The sequence below is a fragment of the Rhinatrema bivittatum genome, chromosome 17 (genome assembly GCF_901001135.1).
Source record: "Rhinatrema bivittatum chromosome 17, aRhiBiv1.1, whole genome shotgun sequence".
NCBI classification, from domain to species: domain Eukaryota; kingdom Metazoa; phylum Chordata; class Amphibia; order Gymnophiona; family Rhinatrematidae; genus Rhinatrema; species Rhinatrema bivittatum.
The window spans coordinates 11,672,945-11,700,610 of record NC_042631.1 but is presented as its reverse complement, the minus strand read 5'-3'; the positions used below and the strand labels follow the sequence as shown (position 1 = coordinate 11,700,610).

Genomic DNA, 27,666 nt, shown 5'->3' with positions numbered 1-27,666 from the left:
GCCCGCGGGTTGAAAACTGGACGTTCAATTTTGCCCAATCTCGCTGACTGCCGCCGCCTCCTGTCAAAAAAAAGGAGCTAGGGACGCGCTAGTGTCCCTAGCGCCTCTTTTTACCACGGGCCCTAATTTGAATATTTTGTTTTAGTGAATTGTTGCAGAGGAGAGTGGCCTGTGCGCGCGCCAGGAGAGTGGCACTCGCCCACTCTCCCGTGACTTTTACTGTATCGGCCTGAAAGTCAGGTACCAAAACTCTATGAAATTTGGCCCCAGATTATAATCTGGCTTCTGATGTTGCTACAGATCATGATATTGGAAACCCTCTTGTCCGAGGACTAAAATTCAGCTGAAACAATGGGGAAGGGCAGGGTGCAGTTTGCATACTTGATGGGGGTTTTCACCCCCATCGGCGTCCTAATTCTTAGATGCCTGTGTCACACCTACTTACATATTTATTTTACTTTCCATCATGCAAGCATTTTTTGTAGGATGGAAAAGTAAAATAAATATGTAAGTAGGTGTGACACAGGCATCTAAGAATTAGGACGCTGATTCCCCTACATTCCAAATTCTGCTGCTTCTCGCGTGTCATCTTTCCCACACCAGCTCTCTGTGCAACTGTCCAGATACGGTACAGGTGATGCAGTCAGTCACCGTCCTACAGCCTTACTGCACTGTTTGAATGATACTGCAAATTTAAGAGGCTTCCTAGGCCGAGGACATGAACACGAGATGCATGCAGGTTACCTCTTCATTCCTCCAGCTACCGAACATATAGGTGTATTCCGCTGGGTACCCAACAAACTTCCCTTTAAAGAAAGCCACGTAGAAGCAGGAGGAGTAGTAATTGACAAACTGGAAAAGGAACATCTTCATGGTGAGCCTGTTCTCATACTCCAGGTGTGTTCGTGGAATTTCTGCAAACCAAGAAGCCGCATTTTAAAGGGCATGCTTTTCATCGTTATTTAAAAAATGTGAATATGTAGCCTAATGTGTAGTGAGTGATGCTTTGACTGATTTATTTTGCAAAATGTAATAAAATTTAATGAAATCAATGCTCCTTCCCTGGCCACTTCAACAGGCAGACCACTGCTATGTGAAAGAAGTCTGAGATTTCTGTGCATGTCCCAAAGCAGGGTCCACATCACTAACAGGCTGATTCAATCTAGTGTGGCAAACCACACCAACGTTAATTTGGGTTCATGTTCACGTTGATTGCTGCGGACCCCATTATTTTCAATGGGGCTGATTCACTAAATAAAAAGTGTGTTTTACCTACATTAACTTTAGCACTAAAGTAACTTGGCTTTTTAATATACCACTTAAAAGCCCTAATTAACAGCGCTGTTAGAAAAGTCAATGGAGAGTCTCACGTCTTATGCAATAATATTATATCTCTGAATTATTCTGAAAAGGAAATATTCCATGCTGCATTCAGTGCATGCCTAGACTAAGGCTGGATTCACCAAGGCTTTCCTTCTATTCTGTATCTATGGGAAACGATCTTCATAAATCAGATCCTTGAGATTTCCAAGACACAAGAAACTGCAGACTACATTTTGACCACCAGAGGGCACTAGATGCAAACAAGTGACTCCCTACACCACAAGCCAGGAAGTCAAAATCACTCCAGGCCTTGAGTCCTGATTAGGTTAATGAATAACAGTGATTTGTTGCTGAACTTAATTCGTTTATTACTATATGAGAAAAGGAACTTGCTATTAAATACATTTACCTACATTCCTGGTGGGGGTTTTTTGGGTTTTTTTTTTTAATAAAATACATTTATTATCCTCTCTTGAAGCAGCAGCCTAATTGATTTTTCATCCAGTTCTTGTAACGAAAACTCTGTGGTATTTACAAGGACAATTGCAAATTGTTTCAGTGTAAACTTTGAATTTCTGGAGAAAATAATTGCAGTTTAAATTTTGATTTCAATTGTACACCTTCAGGGAGCCAACTTGGCAATGAAGCTCAGACCAGCCTGTGAACAGGAATAACTGGGCCAATTGACCTTTATCTACCATCATCTACCATGTTACTATAATAAGGGAACATGCGACGCTGCAGGGAAGTAGAATGCAGATCTGCATAGGGAGAAAAGGAGAAACACTACCACACATGACATAGATGGACTTTGCTGAGCACTGGATCACCTCGTTCTACATCACTGAGTATTAGGGAGCAATTTTAGAACTGACTGTGTTGGGCTTTGCACCAATTCTAAAAAGGCAAGGTAAGCTATGCGTTCCCTTTGAAACTCTTATATCTGTTTTTTGTGCAGGTGCTTTTTTTTTTAGAGAGATGTACATACGTTTGAAAATGCAATTTACGCATAGAACGGCAGTTACAACCCTTAGCAGCATTGGGGCTCCAGGAAAGCACAAGGTAGACCATCACTGTGACAAATTCTGGGTATGCTCGGGACAGATTGAGAGGAGGGCTGAGAGGTCAGGAGGAAGACTTGGGGAAGGGGAGGAAATTGGTGTTGGGTTGCATCTGTAAACGTCATATGCGCATCACCAAAAGATGACAAGTCTTAACTGGGAAAACTGGATGGGCCTTTTTTTCTATTTATCTGCCATCATTTACCATCATAAGAGATATGCTTATATATTTTCCTCCCTCCTCCCAATCTAAACGTGCCCCCAGAACTCTTCTCACTGTGGCTGAAAGTACAACATGTGTTGTGGGACACTGCACACACTTTTAGTTGCGTTGAGGGTCAGCAGTCCTCTACAGCTGATTTACCTGGGTAAACTGCCTTCAAAATTGCTTTCCTATAGCCAAGAAGCAAATTTGACCCATGTTCCTCAGTGGCCTCATCGTAGCATTAAATATTTGAGAAAATTAATATCCAGATGGATTAGAAAGTCCCGACCCCTGTTGAGGTTCTCCATAAAGACACTTTGTGCAGGCAGCTCCTGGAGCACCACAGGAGCAAACAGGGTCATGGGGAAGAAGGCAGAATCACACCTGATTCTCAGGAAAGCTTACCCATATCCGTGATCCAGATGGCCACTCTCTCATAAAGGAAGTTGAGAATCATGATGAGAATGAAGTTCAGGCACGAGGCCGTGACAGATGTTGCCAGTTGTGGGGTCAGCAGGCCACTGATGGGTTCCAGGCTTTGGTTGTTCTCCATGAGGCTGGCGAAAGCGGCATAGACAGAGAGACGGTACACTATCACCGCTACCATGCTGGCTATGATGAGCAAGATCTAGTGAGGCAGAAGAAGGAACTTTTACAACCCAGGAGAAAGATAAGGGCATGCTGGCAGTTCCCTCACTGAAAGATGAATGTAAACCTGCCGTCGGCAGGGAATACAGCATATATAAAGCCCGCAAGCCCTCGTTAGGCTCCAAGTCTCAGAGCCTCAGTTAAAAGGTAGTAAATGTTCTGTGATCATGCATTTAAAGAGTGAAAACATAAAGGGAAATCTTATTACAGTACAGTTCAGTTCATTATTATAATTAATTACACAAACATTACCATTAGCACTATTGCAGTTTTTATAAGGCACCCCACAAGACAAACCAAGTTTTTCATTAAAGCTTCTTCAGAAACCAATCCAATCAGAAACCCTCCAACTCCACAAATTAAGTTAGAAACACTGACATTATCTCTGGAATTAGCTTGAACTCCACATTATACTGGTGCCTTAGACTTAAATAAAATACTGGACATGCAACACAAACCAAAAGAGAAAGAAAGCAAAACATTTAGTATGTTGGACTTGGTCCAGATACCAAAATGGGGCTGTGCATGGAGTCCCCTGTCCAATCTGATTAGTGTAGATGGGTTTTCTCTGGATAGCTACTGAGCCCTACACACCCCAGCATTTATATCTAGACCAGCTCCATTCCAACTAAATGTTAAGGCAAGTATTAGACCAAAGAAGATGCTCACCCAGAATAATACCGTTGATCCCGAGAAGCAGAACCGCACAGCCTTGCTAGTTACAGGCAAGAAAGGCTCCATGTCCTGAAACAGTCAAGCAGGCACAGCAAGGTTCAAAGACACATCCTTCACCAGCCAAGGTGCGCACAAAACCAGAGAAGGCTGCTCTCTGCGGTGTGAAAACGAATGCACCCAAGTCTTATCACATCTTCTGAAAAGCTTTCCCAAGTGAAAATTGGAAAGAAGAGTTTCATGGGGCAGAAGCTTTAGATGATCGCAGAATGGGAATCACAGTGGCACTAGGCTCGTAGTGATGAGGTTCTTAAGTACAGGCTCAACTGGGTGCATTCAATTATTCCACACAGCACTGGAGCTTCCCTCTCACACCTGGCTACCTCAAAATGCACTCCACCAAGCAACCTGAGCTTCCACCAGCGCAAAAGGTTAATCAGATTAGTTGCTAATCTGAAGGCAGCTGTGGGTCACTGGGGCCAGCTCTTACCCAAAACATTATTGACATCCAACACAGGAAGAGTTTCCCAAAGATACAGAAAGTTCTTCTTTTTGCAACCAGTTCTACTTCCTACAATGTGAGATCAGATAGTCTCATGTGTAAGAGATGGTTCAAGATATCAAACTTATAAAAGCAATGGACGAGATTAAGAGGGGAGCCATCATCTCCCCATCTAGCTAGCACTGTGTGTCCGGTGCTCATCTGGGCTGTACAGGAAAGAGGTAGACACGATTAAAATGTTGTGCAATACTATACAAACTGATAAGAGGTACATCATAAAACTCCCTCCCCCCCCCCCCAAAAAAAAAAAAGACTAGGGGCCGGATTTACTAATTCTTTTCCATTCTGTTTCTATGGAGATAAAGCTTAGTAAATCTGGCCCTAGACTGCTCAATATGTTCACACTAGAGCTACGTAGCTGGAAGATGGGTATAATCACAGTCTATCATCCCCAGGGGCCTCTCAGGAGCAACTTGAACTATAATCGAAGGGATGAAGAATTATGATTAAGGGTGATTATGGAGTATTTTTCACAGAGGTTGGTAAGTCTGTAGTGCATTCTTCAAGGGAATGTGATGATAATAATAATAATAATAACAAAGGCAAGACTTCTTCTAAGGTCATTTCTTCTTCCTTCTGTGCACCAATCACCTGAAGACGCCTGTGAGGTCTGGAGAGCTCATGGAATCCAGCACCTAGCTCAGTCGCTCTTTTCAAAAGATCCAATATCCTACAGACTGCCGGTTTCTTCTGTTTAGCTGATGGTGTCCAGAGTTGGTAGAACAGGGCAGGATTACATTTGCCTCTGTTTGAAGGGCTGGCATCCTGTCTAAATATCAGTGAGCCATGAAGAGGTCAATCTGTGAATCCATCTCTAGGGCGTGTTGCTAATGCCTGGAAGTTCTGCGTCAATCCAAGTTTGAGAAAGAAGCAAATGTAAATCCTGCCCTGTTCTGCCAACTCTTGACACCATCAGCTGAACAGAATGTTTAAAAAAGAAAACGCGTACATTAGAAATTTATTACAGAAGCAGCAAAATATTCTCCCCTCCATTTACCTGCGTGACTGGGTTCTTTCTTTTTTCCGTACACTTGGCTTCATATTCTGGCCTCAACTGGAGTTGCTGCTGTTCTTCCTCAAAATCAACTAAATCCCATTCATATTCCAGCCTGGCCTGCCTTCGCTTCCAGAACTCCAAGAACAGGGTGACTGTGGGCGAGAAGCCATGAGAAACACTAGCACTCAAGCTACATTTCACCCTCCAAGTCCACCTGCATGCAAGAGGAGAGGGTGGGAGGGTGCAGGTTTGAGAAAGTTCTGGTCTCTGATCCTAAGCCCAATGGTCCACCCAGTTCCCCACACCGTTACTTGACTTTAGTGAACCCCGAGTTAACCAAAGAGATAGTAAGACAACATTGACCACAGCATGAAAACAGCTCAGGATGGAACTTCTCCAAAGCAAGGCACGGTGCACTCACCCCAGATGCCCATGAAGATCGCAAAGAACAGCGTTGCCACATTGTCAAATAAATGGGAATACTGCAAGTGGAGGGAAAGAAAAAAAATATTAGTATAAGAATTGCTTTCTAAAAATGGAAAAAAGCAGGAAGAGGATAGATAAACGAAGGCACCTCTGATGATTCACACGTGGTATTCAGTTTCCAGTACTCGCAGTTCCTGTCGCACAAGGGACACATGATGATCTGCCCTCCGATAGCAGGGTCACAGATTTCTTTGCTAGGGAGTGAAAAATAAGCTCACTTCATTTCTCCTTTTTTTGTGTGGAAGGGGTGGAGAAGGTGGTATTCTAGTTCATAAGTGCATTGCATGCATCACATGCTGAAAAGCCACCACTGTACCCTATTTAGACCTGCATTTGGGTATACACGCAGAGCTTACTTGTCTGTACATTATAACATGGGTCACCTCAGAGGAGGCTCAGATGAGAATCATCTCAGAAGCAATCACATGAGTACCACACTCATATTCTTCTGCGATTTTACTCCTTTACTTTGGGAACCAAATTTATGATTTTCCCCTCTGAAAACTGACTATGGGTAGGCCCAGGAGCAAGGAACTGATTTTCAGCCCTATGTGCCTAAAACGTTGGTGAATAACTAGCAGGTCTAAAATGTAAATGCCTCCATTTTAGGTCCCTAAAGTTAGGAATTTTCAGTCCAAAACAGGCACCTGTTCAGCTGAAATTTCACCCAGTGTTAGGCGTCTACATCTAAGGCTTCTAAGTCAGATGCTCACCTTCCTTTCAATATTGGCCACTAAGTAAATAAGTGAGTGCCAACCTATTCGATACAAGTCGAACCACAAAATCACTAGATGTTTGTTAATAATCACAACTCCGTACGACATTCTATTTAACTTTGCATAATCCTGTTAACGTCGTCCCTTTCAAACAATCACTGTTATGCCCCAGTTGATATAATGAAATTTAGTAATTTTTCTCTGGACAAGCACTCACCTACTCATGTTTTCATTCATTGTGATCAAACCGTAGAGGAAACAAATTAACCCAACAAGAGCCGCGAAGAACAGCATTTCTGTGTAGAAACCCAGCCATGCAAAATATATCCCGATCTTCTCTCCGTAGTACTTCCTGCACACAGACAGCAGAAAACGACACGTTTTTACTTTTTCAAAAATTGCACTGTGTGGGGGGGGGGGGGGGGGGGATTTAATTACTTGCCTTTTCCAGATCAGGGCTCAAGCTGAGTTTGCATCCAAGGCAACGGAGGATGAAGTGCCTTGCCCAAGGTACAAGGAGCATCACTGGAAGATTTGAACCCTGCCTCACCTGGTTCTCAGCCTTCTGCACTAACCACAAGGTCTATTTGCACAGGTGTGACAAGAACAAGGAATGAAGGAATTGAAAACCATGATCATCCTAGTGGTTTTCAACTTTGATCCTACTGACAATCACCTTCTCCTTATTGGACTGAAAAAAAATCTGCTTTTTTTCTGCCATCTCACAGACCTGCTGCTGTTCAATTGAGCAGCACAATGAACATTATTGGTGCTCGGTTTCCTCTGAGCTATTGTGCCTTTCCTATTTCTGCCTGCAGCCACATAGTCCCAGGACTGCATGGATTTCCTCTCTTGATTAAATATTATCCTTAGCACTTGAGCTCCCCTCCAGCAGCAAACTGCTCAGCTCGACAGATAAGAACCATGCTCTGTCAGATTACAAAGGGCAAAGCCTTGGAATGCTAGGAATCAAAAGTTTCTGGTGGTTCGGATTGGTTTTTAATTCTCACAAATTAAATGCTATGCTACACTACACTATGATGAATAAAAAGTCTCACCAAGCTATTCATGTTCAGAACAAGAACAGCTGCAAGACTGGATCAAAACTATTAGTGGAAACAAAATAAGTGTCAGTCAAGCAAAAACACATTATAGCTAGAAAAAAAAAATGAGCTGGCTTCAAAAGTCAACACGTCTTGCAAAACGATCAAAGAAAACCAGCTCTTCCCTACCCCTCTTGACGTCCATGTCCCTGTACTCTCGTCTCTATCAGTCATAAACCCATGCTTTGGTACCCGGGGAGGGGAACTATCACATCAGAAGCAGAGCAGAACCCCAGGGAGCTGCTGAACAAGATCTCTTAATGCTCCCTGGTGCTCCAATTTTGATTTAAGTAATGCAAACTCTGGAACTATACATCCCATAGACCTGTCAATGTACCGCAGCATTCCAAGGGCGAATGAACGGCAACAATTGAGGGGATAAACAGTTCCCAGTAAGAATCTAACCTGATCAGGTCCAATGGTTGCTCCTTGTAGAAGCGTAGAAACCGGGCCCATTCCATGTACAGGGTGTACCTCTCACTCTCACAGTTCACGTCCTTGGCCGCCTTCCAGTACTGACACTGTGGGCACATGCAGAAGACAAAGAAACGCAAGATCAATCCTACTGAAGCATTCCCGGAACTAAGCATGGGAAGGGGAAGGATCCACGTGCATGATGGATGCAATTTCTGTACAAGATGGGAGCCTAAAGAAGCAGAATGCACAATGCTGGCAACCCCTGCTAAATGCACAGTGTTTTGCAGAAATAATCAGACAACAAGTTGTGGGCGAGACCTTTTTACTGGAATAGCTTGTACATCTGTGATGAGCATCCGAGAGCAAAGCTCCCTTCAGGCCTGTGAAGAAGCAGAGCTGTTACACTGGGTATAACCAGTACAAGGTCCGTTTGACGTGAGGCTATCTGGATATACTATCAAGCTCAGTAAAGGCTGAGATGAAGTGTAAGGGAACCTGATAGAGGTGAGGAAGAAAAGACAACTTTAGGGTTCAGAGGTTCTATATCTGATAATGGATCAGTAATGGGGAGGTGGGAAGAAAAGGGGATGGGGAAACAGGGAAGATCAGTGGAATAGGGTGAGGAGAAAGAGGGATGATGGAAAGGGAGGAGGAGAGAAGGGAAGGTTCTGGGATCTTGGTGGGGGGATCAGAGAAGAAAGTTTGGGGATCTTGGGTGGGGTATACAGAGCACGGAGAAGGAGGTTCTTGGATCAGGAGAGAGCAATGTTCTTCCACTGGCTCCAGCCCTGCCCCTGCTCACTTCCCCACCCTTTCTCCCCCTCCCCTCCAGACACCTGGTCCTTAACCATTCCCCTTCTTGTCCCCCATCTCAGTTGCCCTCACAAACCCATCCCATCCACCCTCTCACATACCCCATTCCCTCTGCTTAACTCCTTCTTCAAATCCCTCACCAGCACTTCTATTCAACCCACCCCGCCACATACACACACCACACACACACACCACACATACACACACACACACACCACACACACGCTAATCCCTCTACTCAAATCCCCACCAGCTACAGGAGCAATTCTACATCAGGCAGGGTAAGGCAAATACCTCAAGCAGCAAAATTTTAAGATGGCAGCAAGTGCCCTTCAAAACCCCCCTCCCTGGCTGCCTCACTTCCATCTAGCACAGTTTAATGTTAGAAAAACCACACAGTGGTGCAATCGAAATGACAAGCCAGTGGGGTTTGCAGCCATCACCGGCAAAAGGATGATAACTGGTGCCCACAGAATTGCGGGAAACTGGGCGCCCTAAAATACACCTAGACAACCACCTCATGCCTGGATGACTCTGTTCCATTTAATTCCACTGTAACTGCGCTCTTCCCTCACTGACCTGATGAAGGGTGCAGAGCTCTTGAAAGCTCATCACAGATGAACTAGGTTAGAAGGGGACCCGTTTGAGCAGGCATCTCCCCCCCCCCAGTGATGTTCAGCGTTTGGCTTATGTTAGTTTTCATATTGTATTTTATGTTTGCTTATTCTTATTTGATTGTATATATTTTTATGGAAAACGCTTAGGACTACAGATAGGTGGCATATAAATATTTTAAAATAAATAAACAAACATTAAGTCTGTCCAATGAACAGGTCTCATCTCCAACTTGTTTGCTATCCCTTATTTTTACATATTCAGCCACAGGTACATTCCTTCCCGTGTTTCATGGTCAGTGGTTAATGGGCTTCATTACAGATTCAGCTTTGGCATCTGATTATAGGATATAAGCATTCTGCAACTTTAAAAAGCCGCATGGCATTGTGGAGAAGTTTACATTAAATGCAATTTGCTCAATAAACTGCTTGTTCCTTTGAGCCATGAGACTTTGATAAAGCCGAAATATTGATGGGGGGGGGGGGGGGGAGATCACAAAAAAAAAAGTGTGCTGCATCATCTCAAATATACAACAGGGAAATATTTCTACAGTAAGAGCTTCATGTTCAAGAAACAATCGAGCAACGACAACCTATAGCTGGGTGAGATAAAGTGTATTTTCAGCTATAACCTAGCACTGGTCAGCTGAACAACTGCACCCACCCCTACCTCCCCACCTCCCAGAATGCCCAAATTTTGAGAAGTTAAAATAGCTGTCCTGATGTGTGTGTGTGTGTGTGGGGGGGGGGGGGGGGGAATGGGGTAGATTTTCAAAATGTTATGTCTAACCGCCAAACTCCCAAAGTCAGGCAGTTAGTTAGACCCTCTGAAAAAATACTCCTCCAGGATCATCAGCTCTACAGCTCTGGATGTGCACTGGGGAACAGACGGAGCGCCATTATTATCCTTCATATTTGCCTATTCTATCCAGAGACTGCTGCAGTTCTCAAGCAAGAAATTCCACGCTGACCATGAACTGGGCCTCATCTTGCCCTACAAACAGGTGGCAGGACTGGTTTCTCCTTAAAAGTACACCACCATCCAGGACGTGCACAGCAAAACCTCCTTGGTATAGACCCAAAAAATGCATTCAATCAGCAGAATCTGGGATAAGCAATACAAACTGTTTTTCACAGGCTTGAACTTTTAGTTCTGATCTAAACCACACCCCACAAAGCATTATAGTGTCCCCGATAAACTAGGATGAAAGTGAAAGCTCAATACAGAGGATACGTTACACTGACAGGAATTCACCTGTACCTGTCAGGCTGTTGCTGCCCACTGAAATACTTATTTTTCATGAAAAGAAGCTCTGGCAACTACAAGCAGGACCAGGGAGACTGAAGAATATTTTGTTTAGATGCACAAGACGTTCATACTGTTGGTTCATAGCAGCACGAGCACAGAGGTGCACAAGCATCCTCAACTCTTCAGCACTATGCGCTGCACTAACTGTCTCCTAGGAAACACGTACGTCGTGGAGTGGGAAGGCGGCAGTGTACGTTCCGTTGTTGAGAAGCCTTTTGATTCCAAACTTTTTCTTCCCTTCTTCGGTTCCATAATGGCTACGGGTAAGGATGTAGTAAACCTGGAAGAAAAGAAAAAAAATATATATATATACATACATCTGTTCCACAGAGGATCTGGTGTGTTTCCAGAATGGATGGAGCAGGGAACCCATTCGAAGGACCAGCTCAGGGGCTGCGGCTTGCTAAGGCAGCAACGGTAGTTGGTAGTTTCCTCCAGGACGCCTTAAGAACATAAGAACATGCCATACTGGGTCAGACCAAGGGTCCATCAAGCCCAGCATCCTGTTTCCAACAGTGGCCAATCCAGGCCACAAGAACCTGGCCATAAGAACCTGACCTTCCAGCCCAAGTACCTTGGGCTGGAAGGTCATCGTGGCCATTGCTTTAGGGTCTTCTCTTTTAGGGACAATGGTCAAACTCTACAGCAACAGCAAAGAATCCAGCACATGCTTCAATCTCCTTTAATTTACTGAGCTAGAATCTTCAGAAGAAAGACTTAACTTCACTCTCTTATTACAGATTGCATCCATTATTCTTAATCTTTATATTGAGGCCTTTTGCCGAACAGTCTAAGGCATTTGCAACTCCTTCAGAAAACAGCAGCAGCATTATTAGTCAAAAGTACTGATCCCATTGCACCCATTCTGAAGGAGCTGTGCTGGCTAGCTGCAGGAAGAAGAATTTTCCAGTCTTATCTGTAGTTTTTAAATGCTTGAGCCAGATGGGCCTCAAAACACTTCACGGATCTGAAGCCTTCACTGCCTAGTATGCTCTGTCACATGTGGTTGTCAAGTTAAGGACTACATGGAGAACCTTCAGTTTATTATATGCCCCAAATGTGTGGAATGAAATCCTGTTTGAGGTCTGTACCGAGACCTTTAATCCTATTTTAGAAAAAAAAAAAAAAAATCAAGACGTGTCTTTATAATCAAACTCTTTTTTTAGGTGGGATTAACCTGTTTTGCTTGGCGGGATTAATTATCTGTCTTATTATCGTGTATTTATTTACTCAGGGAAGGCAAAAGCCATTTACGACTGAAAAATTTCCAGTCTACCCAGGGTAAAAGTACGCACATTATTCCACAATGCACACACTTACAGGCATTGAGTGAGCACGGTTAAGGGCGAGAATGCTATACACGCATGTCGTTTTTGCATTTTCAGCCCAATGTGCATTGTTCTGAAGGTGAAAATATCCAGGGAAAAAGCAGATGCAAGTCTCTGCAGAAGTAACATAGAGGTTAGAGCAATGGGCTGAGAATAAAGGAAGCCAAGATTCAAATCCCACTGATTCTCTTTGTAATCTTGGGCAAGTCACTTCACCCTCCATTTCCTCAGGCACAAACTTAGGCCTTTATTTACTAAGTATTTTTCCATAGACATAGAATGGAAGAAAAGCCTTAGAAAATCAGGCCCTCAATCAGTAAGTCCTCTGGGGACAGAAAAAATACTGTACCTGAATGTAACTCATCTTGACCTACCAATGAAAAAGGCCTGAGCTAGATACACAATAAAAAATAAATACTTTTTCACTAGGTAGGTCTCAAAGGACAAGTAAAGGCTTATGTGGGAACTGGTGAAAAGTCCAAAGGGAAAATTACCCATAAGCACCCACATTGCTTTGAAAATTATTCTCATTACATCTGTTCACAGTATGATTTGTATTTGAATTAATTTTATTCTATTTATTTTATATTGTATTTATGATTTTTGTAATGTGCTTTGTGCCATATGATAGAAAGCTGGAGAATCAAATACAATTGTTCCATAAATGCACAAAATAATATACATTACAGGGCTTCTGCTCTGCCCAAACAGAGTGCAACAGAAACCTCGTGAGCAAAGTTCATGGTTGGCTTGTCACATCTCTGCTTGGGCATGCTCTGAGAAGCAAAGCATGGCTCGATACGTACAATCCGATTTCGTGTTGACGGAGGAAAGAAGCTGCTCTCGTCGTGAATGAGGTAGAGCTCCTGTTTCTGCTTGCTGAAGGGGGCCGTGAAGTAGTCGGGCTCCGGATTCATCACCTTCTCTGGTAGCCTGAATGGCCCAAGCATACAGTCCAGTGGATTCTCCATGGCAGGAGGAATATCGTTCTCCTTGATGGGCACTTTAATGTTCAGCACCTCCGCATAAGTGGACAGCACTTCCCAGGTTGCATGGATTTTCACAAAATAGGTTTTGCCATCTTCAGATTCCTGTGTAGAAGTGACAAGCTCACAAATTATACTTTTAAACAATCTTCCCTTACAAAGTATTTATTTATTTTAAACGTTGTATACTGCAAACTTCCAACAAAATTTGAGTTCAGCAAATATACATCCATAATAATACAAATATCATAACAAAAAATAAAACAAAACAAAAAATGTTTTATAATGCTTCATCCAAAGACCTCCCTAAAACACAGTGGGGCAGATTTTTAATCCTACGTGCGCGGGGTATATTTGTGCGCGCTACCCGGCCATGTACCCCGTGTGCATGTTATAAAATCTAGGGGTCGGCACACGCAAGAGGGTGCACATTTATGCAACTTGCACGCGCTGAACCCTAGGGGAGCCCCGATGGCTTGCCCCATTCCCTCCAAGACCGCTCTTTCATTTCCCCCCCACCTTCCCCTCCCTTCCCCTATCTAACCCACCCCCCCAGTCCTACCTAAATCCCCCCACCTTATTTTATTTTTTATGCCTGCCTCTTGCAGGCGTATCTTGCATGCGCCCCCGGACCACCGCCCTGGCCCCAGCCCCGCCCCCTTCCCATCCCTTTTTCAAAGCCCCAGGACATACGTGCGTCCCGGGCCTTGCACGCATCACCGAGCCTAAGCAAAATAGGTTCGGCGCATGCAGGGGTAGGTTTTCGGGATTAAGCGCATAACCCTTTGAAAATCTACCCCAGTGCCTTTACACCCTTCTGCAACTTTGAATATCTGTCTCTGTACCCAGCTTTAAGGCAATGTGTTCTAACAAGCAGGGACTACACATGAAAATGCTCGGAGTTTTGTTGGTTGGAGTCTATATGAGGGAACATGTAGTAAATGCTGTTCAACAGAACGCAAGGTATGTGCTGGCACATACCTATTTAATTTTCCTTGAAGAACACAAGGAATTTCTTATGCAACAATCTGAAAATAATCACAAGTAATCGGAATCTCGCCCTGTATTTTACAGGCCACCAATGTAATGCAATAAATCGCTGAGTAATATGGTCAAACTTCTTTAAACCCCATACTAGATGTGCTGCAGAATATTATAAAGTGTGCTAGAATAGTCAAGATGGCTGAGGACGAGATACTGAAGGAGACGCCAAAACATATTGCCTAGTAGCAAGTACTTCATGGGTCTAAGCATTTTTAACTTATAAAATGCCATTTCTGCAAAATATCGTAAATGAGGTTTCATATTAAGTAATGAATCTGTAATCACCCCTAAACGTTTTGAGGATGATATTCAAAAGCCTGGTGATATTGAAAGCTGTATGCGGCTAAATTCAAGCTGCATGAAACTAGAATTTAGCCACATGAGTTGGGGGCGTTCTGGGGCAGACAGCAGCTGTTTCCGGGAGGACCAGAGTTAACTTATGTGGCTAACTCTGGTCGGGCAATAGGGCTGTCCTTAAGTTAGCCAGTTAGACGTAACCGTCTAACTTTAAGATAGATGGGTATGTTCAGCAGTGTGACTGCACCACTGAATATACCCTGCTAACTAGCCAGATATGTTTATCCAGCTAACTAGCTGAGCCGCACAGTATTAATGTCGACTCCTTCAGATTTTATAGAGGCTAGACTATTTGCACAGAGATGTCTGTCTACCAAAGAAGTCTCGTTTGCAGGAATTTGGAACCAGTCCATTGAAACATAAGCATTTCCTAACTTCATTTCTTCAAGGATAACAGGAACTTCACTGGGAATATATAGCTGTATATCAACCACACATAAGAAGTATAACACTGCCAACGATTGCAGATGTGAACATAAAGGGGCGAGAATCATATTAAAAAGAGCCATGGATTGGGGTTTCACAAGGTTCTGCCCTAATGACAAATTGCGCCAGGCAGGGTTACGACTCTTAACCTGAACACACTGCTTCCTATTATCAAGATATGACACAAATCACTTTAAACCGTGCCTGCAACTGGGCTAATAAGATACAGAGATGTCCAATTGCACCAAAACTCCTTTCTGTCCTTATTCTAAGCTATTCAAAAAGGAGTCAAAAAGAGAAATCATTAAAATCTCTGTATTACAACTTCCTCGAAATCCAAATTGGTTCTCATTAAGAAATCTGTGCACCTCCAAAAATTCATTCAGTTCTAACAGAACACTTTTTCCAAGGATTTTCAGCAATGAGGGCAGATTCAAAGTAGGCCGACTGTAGAGGCAATTAACAGTTGCAAGTTTTAAGACACTTGGAACAACACCCTCTTCCAATGAATAGTTAGTTTTTTGTATTATTTTGAAAGAGGCATCTTGCAAGTTTTTTTTATTAAATAAAAAGTTCATGGATCGAATGGTGATGTACTCTTTACAATAACTGTTATAGAAGTAACTTCCTTCAATGACAAAGAGAAGGAAGACCATTTTACGATGGTCACACCTGTATTAATATCTAAATTACTTAAGGTAGATGCTCGCACCTGCTTCTGCAGGCTAGCTATCTTTTCCTTAAAATAACCTGTCATTTGCTCACAAGCTGGAGTTTCTTGTTCCAGTGTTTTTGGTTTTTAGTTAAGCTCTTCACAATCGAAAACAATTCTAAGGGACGATTCAATTAATTTGCTAGTGATTGAGTAAAATAAATTCACTCGGCCAAACAGTAGGTTTTTCTATCTTTTGATAATAAAATTTAAATATTCTTGCTTCGAGTTATGAGAATGAGATTTCCTTCAATTCCTCTCCATCTTATGCTGCTCCTTTTGTGCCACCCTTATAGCATCTGAAAACCAGGCTGCTGCCCTGGATCTAATACTAACCCATTTCTCAGATATAGGTGCCAAGGTATTATAAACATGCGACACACTAGAATTCCACTTTTCCACTAAAACATCAGTGGAGGAAATTTCCCAGTTCTGGGGTCCCATAGTTTCACACCAACATTCCAAATATTGCTTATGGTCCACTTTAGGATGAACAATTTGCTTCCTAATTATGCCATTTCCTGAGATATTAGAAGATAAAACCCTAAAGGTCATAAGCTAATGGTCAGACCATAAGATCTCCTTCACTATGAGATCTATAACAAACTCTGCCCATTGCTGCTGACAAATTATTAAATATAAATTATGATCACGCTATGGGAGAGCATCATAGTTAATTGCTTACACGACATGGTAACAGGCACATTCAAAAACTCTTTCTCATGAGGACATACTGGATCATCAAAGTGTATATAATGATATTTAAAATGTGCATTCCTCCCCCTTCCCTCAATAGTTAAAATGTTGGACATTATATAAACCAAATACAAAAAAAAGAAAACTTATCGAAACCAAACCACCATTGCTACTTTAAGATTAATACATGGAAAAATACACATTTTAATTATATCATTATTCATTCAAGATATTCACAACACAGGTAAAATGTCCCAACAAAGAACAAATTAAATCCAAGGTCTCACTAGGGGGTTCAACAAGGAAGACCCCATTGGTGGACCTTAAAGCTAGGTTCTCCAAGTGGATGCTTGCCTGCATGGCCCACCTCTTATATGTACTCTAACGTCCCCCGACAAGAATGTCACTGACTCTACGATGACAGCTTCAGGACAGTGATAAAAATAACTCCAAAAAATAGCAGCCAAACTTAAGTGGCATAAAATACATCCTACAACAAAATAAAAAGCAGCAAGAACAAAGCACAATCAACCGCATGAAAAGACGTAATAAAACTAAAACCCAATAAACCAGAACAAATGCATCATAGCAACACTCTCAAAGGATTACTATGTACCCATCCGTGCACAAAGGAGCATGCCCCTGAGTCATGCTATTTCATGCGTGCAAGCACCTTGGCGCACGGTGCCTCCGGTGTCCCTTCCTGATGTCATCATTCTCAGCTGTTCCCTCTTGTCTGCAGGAATGGAAAAACTCATACAAGGATGTTCACCAATGGCTACAAGTCCCATTCTGAATGGTCACCACGGAACAGCTCGCATACATGATTGCTCTGGATGTTAAAGGATTAAATGTAATAAAGGCAGTCCTTCACCATAACAAGTCAGAGAAGGCAGAGCAGAGTCCCTGCAATGTCCTTTAAGTTACTCAACTGCAAGCGAAAAGGAGAGACATCATGAGGCAGGAGGATGCACCAAAAGCTCCCAGCAGTCCTCTCCGAGATGGATATTTTAAGCTTCCCATGAAGATCAGACACAGCAAAAGCCTTCCTGGCTCTCAAGACAAGAGTGCGGTAAGTGAGCTACAATACTAATGACTCCTTTTTACCTTTTTGTCTTCAGTTTCCAGTTCAAGGCCAGCCAATTCTAGATTTTTTTCAAATTCTCTTCTTCTTTCCTGAAGGGAAACAATGCAAACAGGGCTAAATACACCATTCTCAACTGATCTTGTTCAGATTAGCAAATCTTAAGGTGTGCATTTTACATCTGCTACGACACCCTCCCTACTGGCTCTGATCCATTGTCACCTGGCTTCCATTTGGTTCGGGCTTTGAAGTTGGGAGACGTTGTGGAAACACAAATCTGCAACCCCCTCACTCACCATTCACTGGGTGACCTTCAGATCACTCAACCTCCACTGTGTTGAAATGCAGACTGGAAGCCCTTAGAAGACCATGTAATTTGTATATTGTACAGTGCTAAGAACACTGCCGTTCTAGAATAATATACATTTATTGAAAAGTATTGTAAGATTCAGGCATTTACTTGGGCATTGCAAAGATCAAGATGACCCTTTATTTCTTTATCAGTGGATACCTGGAATCTATGCGCTAGAACAGTGCACACACAAGCACGTCTCATTTCAACACAAAATCTTCATTTATTTATTTATTTGTTTGATTTGTTTATTTATTTGTTGATTATAACTTGTTAGGAATGAACACAAACACATACTGAAATATTAAACTTGTAGCCACACTCCACCTTGATTTACCTACAAGCCATTCACTATTATCATTTCTCACGGCTTGTATTAAGCACAGATATAAAATCAATCCAAGCTATTTTCCCTTTCCTTCAATCTTTATTATTAAAGGGCTCAAAATGACCAGCAGGTGGCATGCAGCAACTACAAGAAACATTGCCCCAGTCACAGCCACACTGAAAAACAGAAATGGCAGATGCCACGTAGATCAAGCAGTCTCTCAAATAAAACATATAAAATCTCTATCCAGTGAAGCTGATGCCCAAAGCAGAGAATTAAAAACTGTGCTCAGAAATTCAGCGCATTTTCCTAATGCACAAGCTTTTTTTTTTTGTTTGTTTTACTTCTGATGCAGTAAGCTAATATGCTAATGCATCAAGGGGTGGATTTTCAAAGAGTTACGCGCGTATATTATGCGCGTAACCCTGAAAACCCGCTCCTGCGCGCGCGGAGCCTATTTTGCATAGGCTCTGTGACGCGCGCATGTCCTGGGGCTTGAAAAAAGGGGCGGGACCTACGCCTGTCCAGAGGCAGACGCAACTTAAATAATAAAGGTAGGGAGGGGAAGGTGTGGGGGGTGAAAGGAAAGTTCACTCTGAGGCCGCTTCGATTTCGGAGCGGCCTCGAAGGGAACGGGGAAAGCCATCGGGGATCCCCTAGGGCTCGGGGTGCGCAAGGTGCACAAGTGTGCACCCCCTTGCACGCGCCGACCCCGGATTTTATAACATGCGCACGGCTGCGCACGCATGTTATAAAATCGGGCGTACATTTGTGCGCGCCGGGTTGCGCGCACAAATCTACGCCCGCGTGTAGGTTAGAAAATCTGGCCCCAAGAGCTTAAAAATGTGCCCAACTAAAAAACGTGTGCACAGAGGTGGCTCAGTGTGCAGAAAAACAAGTTTGTAGGCATAAAACACAGTTTATATGCACAATTCACATTTTCCATGCATAAAACATGATTTATGTACACAAAAAATGGTTTCAGTGCAGAAAGCATTTTTGTGCACATAAATCACATGGAAAACATATTTATGTGTGTGCAAAGTTCATTTTTTATGCATAAAATCCCATCCAGAGGTCCTAGCAACGAAACTCCAGCTTCTGCCAGAGACTAACATTAGGTCTGGAAACTTTACTCCACTTTGGACTTGGAGTGAAGTTTCCAGTGCTAAGGGAACAGGAGGTAATCCAGCACACCTCTCTGCACTGGGGAATCCTACCTCATGCCATCATTAGCCTAGGATTTCAATGTGAGGGCATGAACTTCAATGCACAATGAGGGATGCATATTTTTTTGGTGCGCTAAACTCCTTGCTGCATTGGCAGTAAAGTCTGAGCACCACTGAGGGTTAAATTGTGCGTTGTGCTTTTTGCATTGTTTGCTTAAAGCCCTAAGTTGCAAGATAAGAAAGGGCTATAAAAAAATGCTATAAAAGAAAGATTTTATGGCATCAGCCACTTTGAAGAAAATTAATATTTACTTAAAAATCAGTGTGCACAAATTTTTTTAAAGAATCCTAACCTGCTGAGAGAACGAACATTTGTGAACATTTACTATAAAGTAGGGGAGCGATTTTAAAAATTGCAGGTGCCCTGCTAACTTTCTTTGGGTTTTCAAGCAGAAAGCGCCCGCCTAAAGGCAGGAGGGCACAAAGCGTCCGTCTGTCCTTATATCTGCGGGAGAAGCCACATGCGCGCGCACGCTGGGAAAATCCAACACGCATGCGACCTCGCCACACTTCCGAGCAGTGGTAGATCCCACCCCCCACCCCTCGACCCGAACTAGCAGTCCGCTGCCTGCGATCAGGCCTGGAAAACATGTAAAGCTGTCAGAAAGGAGGAAACAAAATTGTAGCTTCAGGACCATCCAGAGGAAGTTAAAAAAAAAATCCTTTAAAAATACCTCCTTCCATCCTCTATCTCTCCGTCCCTCCACCCCCTCCCAATCTGGCTGCCATGCAGGCCATCTCTAGACTTATTTGTCCTAGTCGGAGCTCTGCCAGCCCTCGTTCCCCCCTCCCAGGAGCGCAGATGCTTCCAGCTCTAACTACCGCCTTTTTCTATTTATAGTCCCAGCGGCTCCACCAAGCCACAGAAATGCAGTCAGAAAATCCAAAGGCTCGATCTGCAGCTAATTTTGCAAGTGGCTCTAAAAATCAAGAATTTTGCATTGGACTTCAATATTTGTGCTTTCGTCCGTGCTGGTTTATGTAACGCTGGGGTCTCAGAATCATGCGCCGAATCACTCCCGCCTGCAGGCAGACAGTAGGTGCACGGTTCACTGTCTTTTTCTGTTAAAGCAAGACTGGAAAAAAGACACCAACTGGCAGCCGGGGGCCATCTAGCAGAGCGCCCCCAATGTCTGTAGTGTGGCCTCTCCCTGTGTCCCTCAGTAAGCAACGGGGCAACAATACAATCATTTGTCAACAGGATCCGTCACTTCAGTCCGCCTACGAGCAGAAGAGGAAAGGAAAGAAACAGACAAGACACGTCACCTGGTAAAGACAAGCGGGCCACCACTGACAAAGTGCCACGACCTTACCAAAATCAGTAGGTCAAAGGAGCAACTTTCATATTAATCCCATAAGGAGGGGGGGTTTGTTTGGTTTTTTTTTATGTTTCTACAAACTAATGGTACCTGCCAATCTCCCCAAGTTGCAACACTGGACCAAAATAAAATATTTCAGCTGCCAAATCCAGCAACATGGAACATGCACGCAGACAAGTCATTTTTTTCCCAAGTAAAACGCTGCTTTAGCCACATAAATGGACTTTCTCTTATCAATCCCCTCTACCCGCACATCTTCAGAGATATTCCCGTGGCAGGCGGGAGAGACAAGTACGATTGTCTTACAAAAGTAGCTACACAGAAAGCAGGTGAAATGTGGGTGCAGGTACTTTTAACAGAGCAATAGTCAAAGCAAAAACAAGTGCGGGCATTGGATTGTCTGCTTCAGAATGTGTTTTTTCACTGTCCCAGTAAACAGAGCCTCGGGCGGAGCCCAAAAGGCAGCTCTAAGTGATTGCGATCTCTTCACCATCACACACAGGGCAATTTAGAGGCCAAGAGTCAGAGACACTTAGCACCAAAATTTAGATCCCTTAGGGGTCTATATTCAGCCAACTTTAGGCACCTTACATTTGGACTGAATATCAATGTCTAAATGACGTAATTAGCTTAAATTTAGAATCATTGATTTTCCTTATTTCACTCCCCCTACCTGCCTGTTCCCTTGGCTCCGCCCACTTTCAAGGCTCCTGCAGTTAGGTGCTTAACAAGGGAAAGTTTTCTGTTGGCCAAATCTAGGTAGCCAACCCTTAAAGTGAGGGGGGTCTAGATCTTTTGGAAATCAGGCTAATAGAAATTTAGAAGATGATGGCAGAAAGTCAACTGGCCCACTCACTGCCTGCCCAGTTAGTGCTGTCTACACTACTAAGGATATGTTCTAGCTGCTAGCCGTAGCATGTGGCCTTTTGTAGGATACTGCTCCTTATCTAAGACAGATTTTGCCAGCTTCCTCCTTTCTATTCCACTTTCTTGGGTAGAGAAGCCTGCAAGATCCTTCTATTTATTTCACACCCAACACTCCTCCCTTCTCATGTCTAACCACAAAGATTGCAATATTCTCAATACTTGTACGTCCAGCCTCCTTTCTTTATAGATTTTATATACCGTCATTTGGAGGAACCATCACAAAGGTTTACAGAAATAACAAAATACAATAAAATACAAATGTAATGCAAATAAGAGTTAGATATAAAATAGTCATAAAAACAAATTATGACTAATAAAATACAGCAAATAAACTAAGACAACATAATAAAACTTAAAAGTAAATCAGATAAAATGGAGTAAACAGATAAGAGTGGAATGCTATGTCTTAAGCTATTCTTGGACCTGATAGGCTTGCCTGAACAGCCATGTCTTTAGCTCTTAAATATTTTTTGGTTTGCTGTAAGCGTAATTCTATTGGTAAAGAATTCCATATTTTTGGACCTGCTAGTGATATGGCTCTCGCCCTGACCTGACTCAAATGTGCTGATTGTACCAAGGGGATGGTTAATAAGCATTTATTTACAGATCTTAGGCTTTGCTGTGGCATATGAAGGCGGATAGCAGCGTTTAGCCAACTGGTTTGTTAGCCTCTGTGGCCTTTCCGGACAGTACCATGCCACCAACAACCTGCAACACCAACCTAACCAACACGAGGCTGGTGCAGCCTGGCAGACAGACCCGGCTTTGCGAGTGCCTGCGTTTCTGCCTGGACTTCTAGTTATTACTGTTCCTGCAACCTGCCAGACAGATACTGCTGCTGGCCGGTTCTATCATCATCGCAGATAAATAATAGGATGTGATTGTGGCCTTAAAGTTTTGTTTTCTTTCGCACCTCCCACACCTCCAGGCTATCTGAAATCAGAGATTAAGAATATAAGAAATTGCCATGCTGGGTCAGACCAAGGGTCCATCAAGCCCGGCATCCTGTTTCCAACAGAGGCCAAACCAGGCCACAAGAACCTGGCAAGTACCCAAACACTAAGAAGATCCCATGCTACTGATGCAATTAATAGCAGTGGCTATTCCCTAAGTAAATTTGATTAATAGCCGTTAAAATATATATTCCCATAAGAGATGATCAGCCAAAGATATTGCTTCTGTTTGATGCAATTTTGTTTAAAGGATGAAACATAGAAACATAGAAATGACGGCAGAAGAAGACCGAATGGCCCATCCAGTCTGCCCAGCAAGCCTCACACATTTTTTCTCTCATTCTTATCTGTTACTCTTAGCTCCTTGTTCTATTCCCCTTCCACCCCCACCATTAATGTAGAGAGCAGTGATGGAGCTGCATGCAAGTGAAATATCTAGCTTGATTAGTTAGGGGTAGTAGGGGCAGTAACTGCCGCGATAAGCAAGCTACACCCATGCTTATTTGTTTTACCTAGACTATGTTGTACAGCTCTTGTTGGTTTTTTTTTTTTTTTTACTTCTCCCCTGCTGTAGAAGCAGAGAGCCATGCTGGATATGCATTGAAAGTGAAGTATCAGGCACATTTGGTTTGGGGTAGTAACCGCCGTAACAAGCCAGCTACTCCTCGCTTTGTGATTGCGAATCCTTTTTTTCTTCACCCCTGTTGTTGAAGCTATGCAGGATATGCGTGAAGCATCAGTTTTTTTGTTTTTGTTTTATTTTTCCCCCTGCCGTTGTTTGTTGTTTGTTTGTTTGTTAATTTTTTTTCCCCTGCCGTTGAAGCAGAGAGCTATGCTGGAAATGCGTGATGTATCAGTCTTTCTCCCATGCCGATGCAGCAGAGAACCATGCTGGATATGCATGGAAAGTGAAGTATCAGGCACATTTGGTTTGGGGTAGTAACCGCCGTAACAAGCCAGCTACTCCCCGCGTTTTGAGTGCGAACCCTTTTTCTTCTCCCTTGCTGTTGTAGCAGAGAGCTCTGCTGGATGTGTGAAGTATCAGTTATTCTTCTCCCCTGTCATTGAAGCAGAGAGCTATGCTGTATATGCATTGAAAGTGAAGTATCAGGCATATTTGGTTTGGGGTAGTAACCGCCGTAACAAGCCAGCTACTCCCCTCTTTGTGAGTGCAAATCCTTTTTTCCATTACCTCTTGCTGTTGAAGCTTAGAGCGATGTAGGAGTCACAGTAAGCATGTGTATGTTTATTTAATAAGGGTATTGTGTCAATAGCCATCATTCTGGCGAGTCACCCACTCTTCATTGGCGGCCTCTTGACTTTATGGATCCGCAGTGTTTATCCCACGCCCCTTTGAAGTCTTTCACAGTTCTGGTCTTCACCACTTCCTCCGGAAGGGCATTCCAGGCATCCACCATTCCAGGCATCCACAATTGTAGGATGAGGCCTACAATTGTGGCATTGTGTTTGATTCCAAGTTAACTTTAAAGAATCACGCTGGAAACGTGATAAAAATGCGTTTTACAAGCTGCGGTTAGTGCGCCCTTTGCGGGATTCTCTATCTCCTTTAGATTTTCAACTCATGGTCCAAGCAATGGTGTTAAGTACAGTGGATTGTTGTAATTCATCGTACAGTATCTAGGATTACCAAGTTATTTACTGCATGTATTGTAAAAAGTACAAAACGTAGTGGTGAGGGAAGAGCATGGCTTACACTGGGGAGAGTATGTTAAACCAGTTATGAGAGAATTGCAGTGGCTGTCCATTGCTCAACGATCTCCATTTAAACTTTATATGTTGTATAAAGCAATTTATGATGATCCTCATTGTCTAGCAGTTAGATTAACTTGGTATTTTCCTGCTCGTTTCAATTTCAATTTGACAAGAGGAAGGAGCACTCCAGTAACAAGGGTCACAGCTTGTACTGCCGAACCTCATCAGCCTGCAGTTAACAATATTGTTGCAAGTCCCTAAGAAGCCCCTGAGGCATTAGCAACAAAGATGAAACCCAGGCATAGCTGTTTCAGTACAGAACAAAAGAATGTGGACAGAATCTGCTTTTCATTTTGGGGGGGGAGGGGGGTTGGGCCTGGCAGTTTTCTCCTGCGGGCTTCCAGCTCAAGTGGAACTGGCCACATCAAGCGGGATACAGTGCCACAAATCTTCATTTACAATTAGTCAGGGATTTTCTTCCTGTTTTATTATAGTCCCTTCATCAGAGCATCAGCCATGCACCAGGACTCCTTCAGGAAGCCTGCAGCATGAACCTGGCATTTGGCCATTAGCTGTTCACTACTGCACGATGATTGGATCTCCCTCAACCTGGGGACCTTTAATAATGCTGCCTCCAGAGTGATAACCTGCGATTCAGACAAGATGGTTGCTCCATCTACATTATGATCCCCTTGAGGCAGCAACATCTGTGCCAAAAATACAACTGTCAAGGGTTTTTTCTTATATATTGCTTATTTGATACCCCGTTTTTCAGAAAAAATTCAGGTCAGTGATCACACTCTGAACCAGGCAGATGGCAGCAGTGAGCCAAAGTTTTATATGATGGCTTTTTATAATCACCACAACAGTTGTAGTCAATATTAAGAACATTTGTAGCAAAATCGCACAAGTGGCTAAGCTTCTATGACTAGCAGCTGGGATATTCCTTTAGCACTGTGGACCAAATGAACTGGGCAGACTAGATGGATCCATTGGTCTTTTTCTGCCATCACCTACTGTGTTTGATTCTTGTATTAATGATCTCTTGTTTTTATGTCAACAGTTGAAAGTGCACAAGGTCAGCAACAAAAATATAAAAGGAGCTGTCACCATCTCCTGTGAAATGATCAACTCAAGAAAGACTCCATGGACATGTTATGTAATGAGTTATCTCTCCCTTCTCCCATTATAAGAACTGTGACCTGAGCATCTATTGATTGTCCATTAGAAGGGCTTTATTTGGACTGAAGGCTGCTGGCCATGGACACATCTGTGCACACTACAGTTTTGTTTTGTTTTTTTAACTGCAAACTGAAAATAATTACAACACTGGAATCCTTGTTGTCCACTTCAGAAACTCACATTCCTGCATCACACAACTTAGAAGCTAAACTTGTTATTAGGTTAGGGCTGTTCAGCTTGGAGAAGACACGGCTAAGGGGATATGATCGAGGTCTATAAAATCATGAAAGGACTTGAACGGGAAGTTGTGAATCTGTTATTTATTCTTTTGGATAATACAAGCAGTAAGGGGCACTCCATGAAGTTAGTAACTATTTTTTAAACAAATCAAATACACAATTAAGCTCTGGAATTGATTGCCAGAGGATGTGGTTAATGAAGTTAGTGTACTGGGTTTTAAAATGTTTGGATAAGTTCCTGGAGGAGAGGTCCATAAACTGCTATTAATCAATAGGGAATAGCCACTGCTTGTTGCCAGCATTAGTAGCATGTTTGGGTACTTGTGACTTGGATTGCCCACTGTTAGAAACAGGATACTAGGCTTGATGGACCCTTGGACTGACCCAGACTGGCATATCTTATGTTCTTATGTTATGTAACACCGGTATGAAAAAACTAGATGTGCAAATAAACAGGCCCCAGTGTGGAAGTATTTACAGTTTCTGATACATGTCAATGCGATGGAGCGACTATAGAAATTTCTGGCTCCATATGGGTAATCTGCGAGTGCTTGCATAGAGCACTTACCACCTTCCGCTCCATTTCTTTGTTTGGATCATCAATATAAGAAAGAACAAAGTCAATCCGTCGGGTGCCATCTCTGAAGAAAACGGAATCCTTGCTCTGGTAGTGTTTGTCGATCTAAAGACAAAACATGGATTATAACACTTCAATTCCAAGATGGCTGCTCTTTGTGGTGAAGGAAACAAGAGCCCTGGCTTGTGGTTTGGGAAAGGAAAGTAGGACAAGCAACCACTGGCCCCTTACACGTATCTCTTCAGTCTCCCTTCTCCCCCACCTCCCAACAATGGTACCTTCATATAGTTCACTATTCAGACAATGAGGAAGTTAACAAAATAAGGAAAGGTGTTGTAAGTAAATATACATCAATTAAGTGGTTTACAATTGATTCTTACAGTATATAGCTGTGGAACCGATAGATCTACGCTTAAATCCTACAGCTAGTATTTCCTGGTGTCCTCGAGAAAGTCATTCAGGGTCTTGCTTTCTTTGGCAAAGTGTAAATTTTAGGTGTTCAGTAACCATCTGATCTACCTTTACAAACACCTGACACATGCAGTGCACGCTCAGCAAATACCAGAGTCCATCTGAAATCCTAAAAAAACCACGAACTTAACCCAGTGATAGATTCTACAGCTTGGTTGTCCAAGCAGAAGCCCAGAATACACTTGTGAGGCCAGCTCACATGTTAGGGCTTGATGCAGCGGAATGGCTTATGGAGCAATTTCAAGTTAGATCCAAGTTAAAATTACACAGGCTGTACTTACATGCATAGGCTGGATACCTAACAAACAACATCTGACAAGATGTAATAGATTGTAATTCCAACCCACGCAAGTCAGCAATCACTACTTTGACACAATAAATGTTCCTTCATGACCAGTAGGAAAGTGGGGAGCTCAGATTCAACATGCATTTTGTTTTAATCATTATATTTTGTATTTTATAGTTGACTATGACCTTTTAGTATCAGTGGGATAGATTTTTGGAGCAGTGCTCAGTGGCACAATAGCCGGCTATGTTATAGTGAGCTTTCATTAGGTTAAATTTCAGCCACAACCTAACCAGAGAGGCTGTCACTGGCAAACACAGCCAAGTATTCCCGTGCAAAGGAACAACCGCCTAAATTAGCCAGGCTAAGGGTCATTTTCAAAGCTGTTGCTGCAGGTAAAACAATGGTAAAAGCCTCAATCTGTGCACTTTTATTAGCAGGAGGAGGTGTTCCCAGGGCAGGGTTTTCAAAAGTATAAGCACATTTTTTTCCAGAAAAAGCAACCCACACAGATTAGCAGGTGCAAATATG

The 27,666-nt window shown here is 42.9% G+C and overlaps 1 protein-coding gene across 12 annotated transcripts in view; it reads right to left on the bottom strand.

Annotated features, from left to right (window-relative positions):
• ANO5 (anoctamin 5) overlaps positions 1-27,666 on the bottom strand; it is a 69,848-nt gene that overhangs the window by 2,911 nt on the left and 39,271 nt on the right. For 9 of the 12 annotated variants that reach the window (XM_029582492.1, XM_029582496.1, XM_029582495.1 and 6 more), the window contains 12 exons: positions 26,370-26,483; positions 17,583-17,651; positions 13,061-13,345; positions 11,093-11,206; positions 8,179-8,294; positions 6,888-7,022; positions 6,043-6,148; positions 5,890-5,950; positions 5,469-5,620; positions 4,400-4,480; positions 2,995-3,217; positions 745-914 (listed from right to left, as the gene is read on the bottom strand). In XM_029582492.1, the coding sequence (XP_029438352.1) occupies positions 745-914; positions 2,995-3,217; positions 4,400-4,480; positions 5,469-5,620; positions 5,890-5,950; positions 6,043-6,148; positions 6,888-7,022; positions 8,179-8,294; positions 11,093-11,206; positions 13,061-13,345; positions 17,583-17,651; positions 26,370-26,483 (1,626 nt within the window). Of the gene's footprint in view, positions 1-744; positions 915-2,994; positions 3,218-3,906; positions 3,982-4,399; positions 4,481-5,468; positions 5,621-5,889; positions 5,951-6,042; positions 6,149-6,887; positions 7,023-8,178; positions 8,295-11,092; positions 11,207-13,060; positions 13,346-17,582; positions 17,652-26,369; positions 26,484-27,666 lie in introns of all 12 variants that reach the window. The other 3 variants (XM_029582493.1, XM_029582501.1, XM_029582499.1) reach the window with 2 other exon arrangements.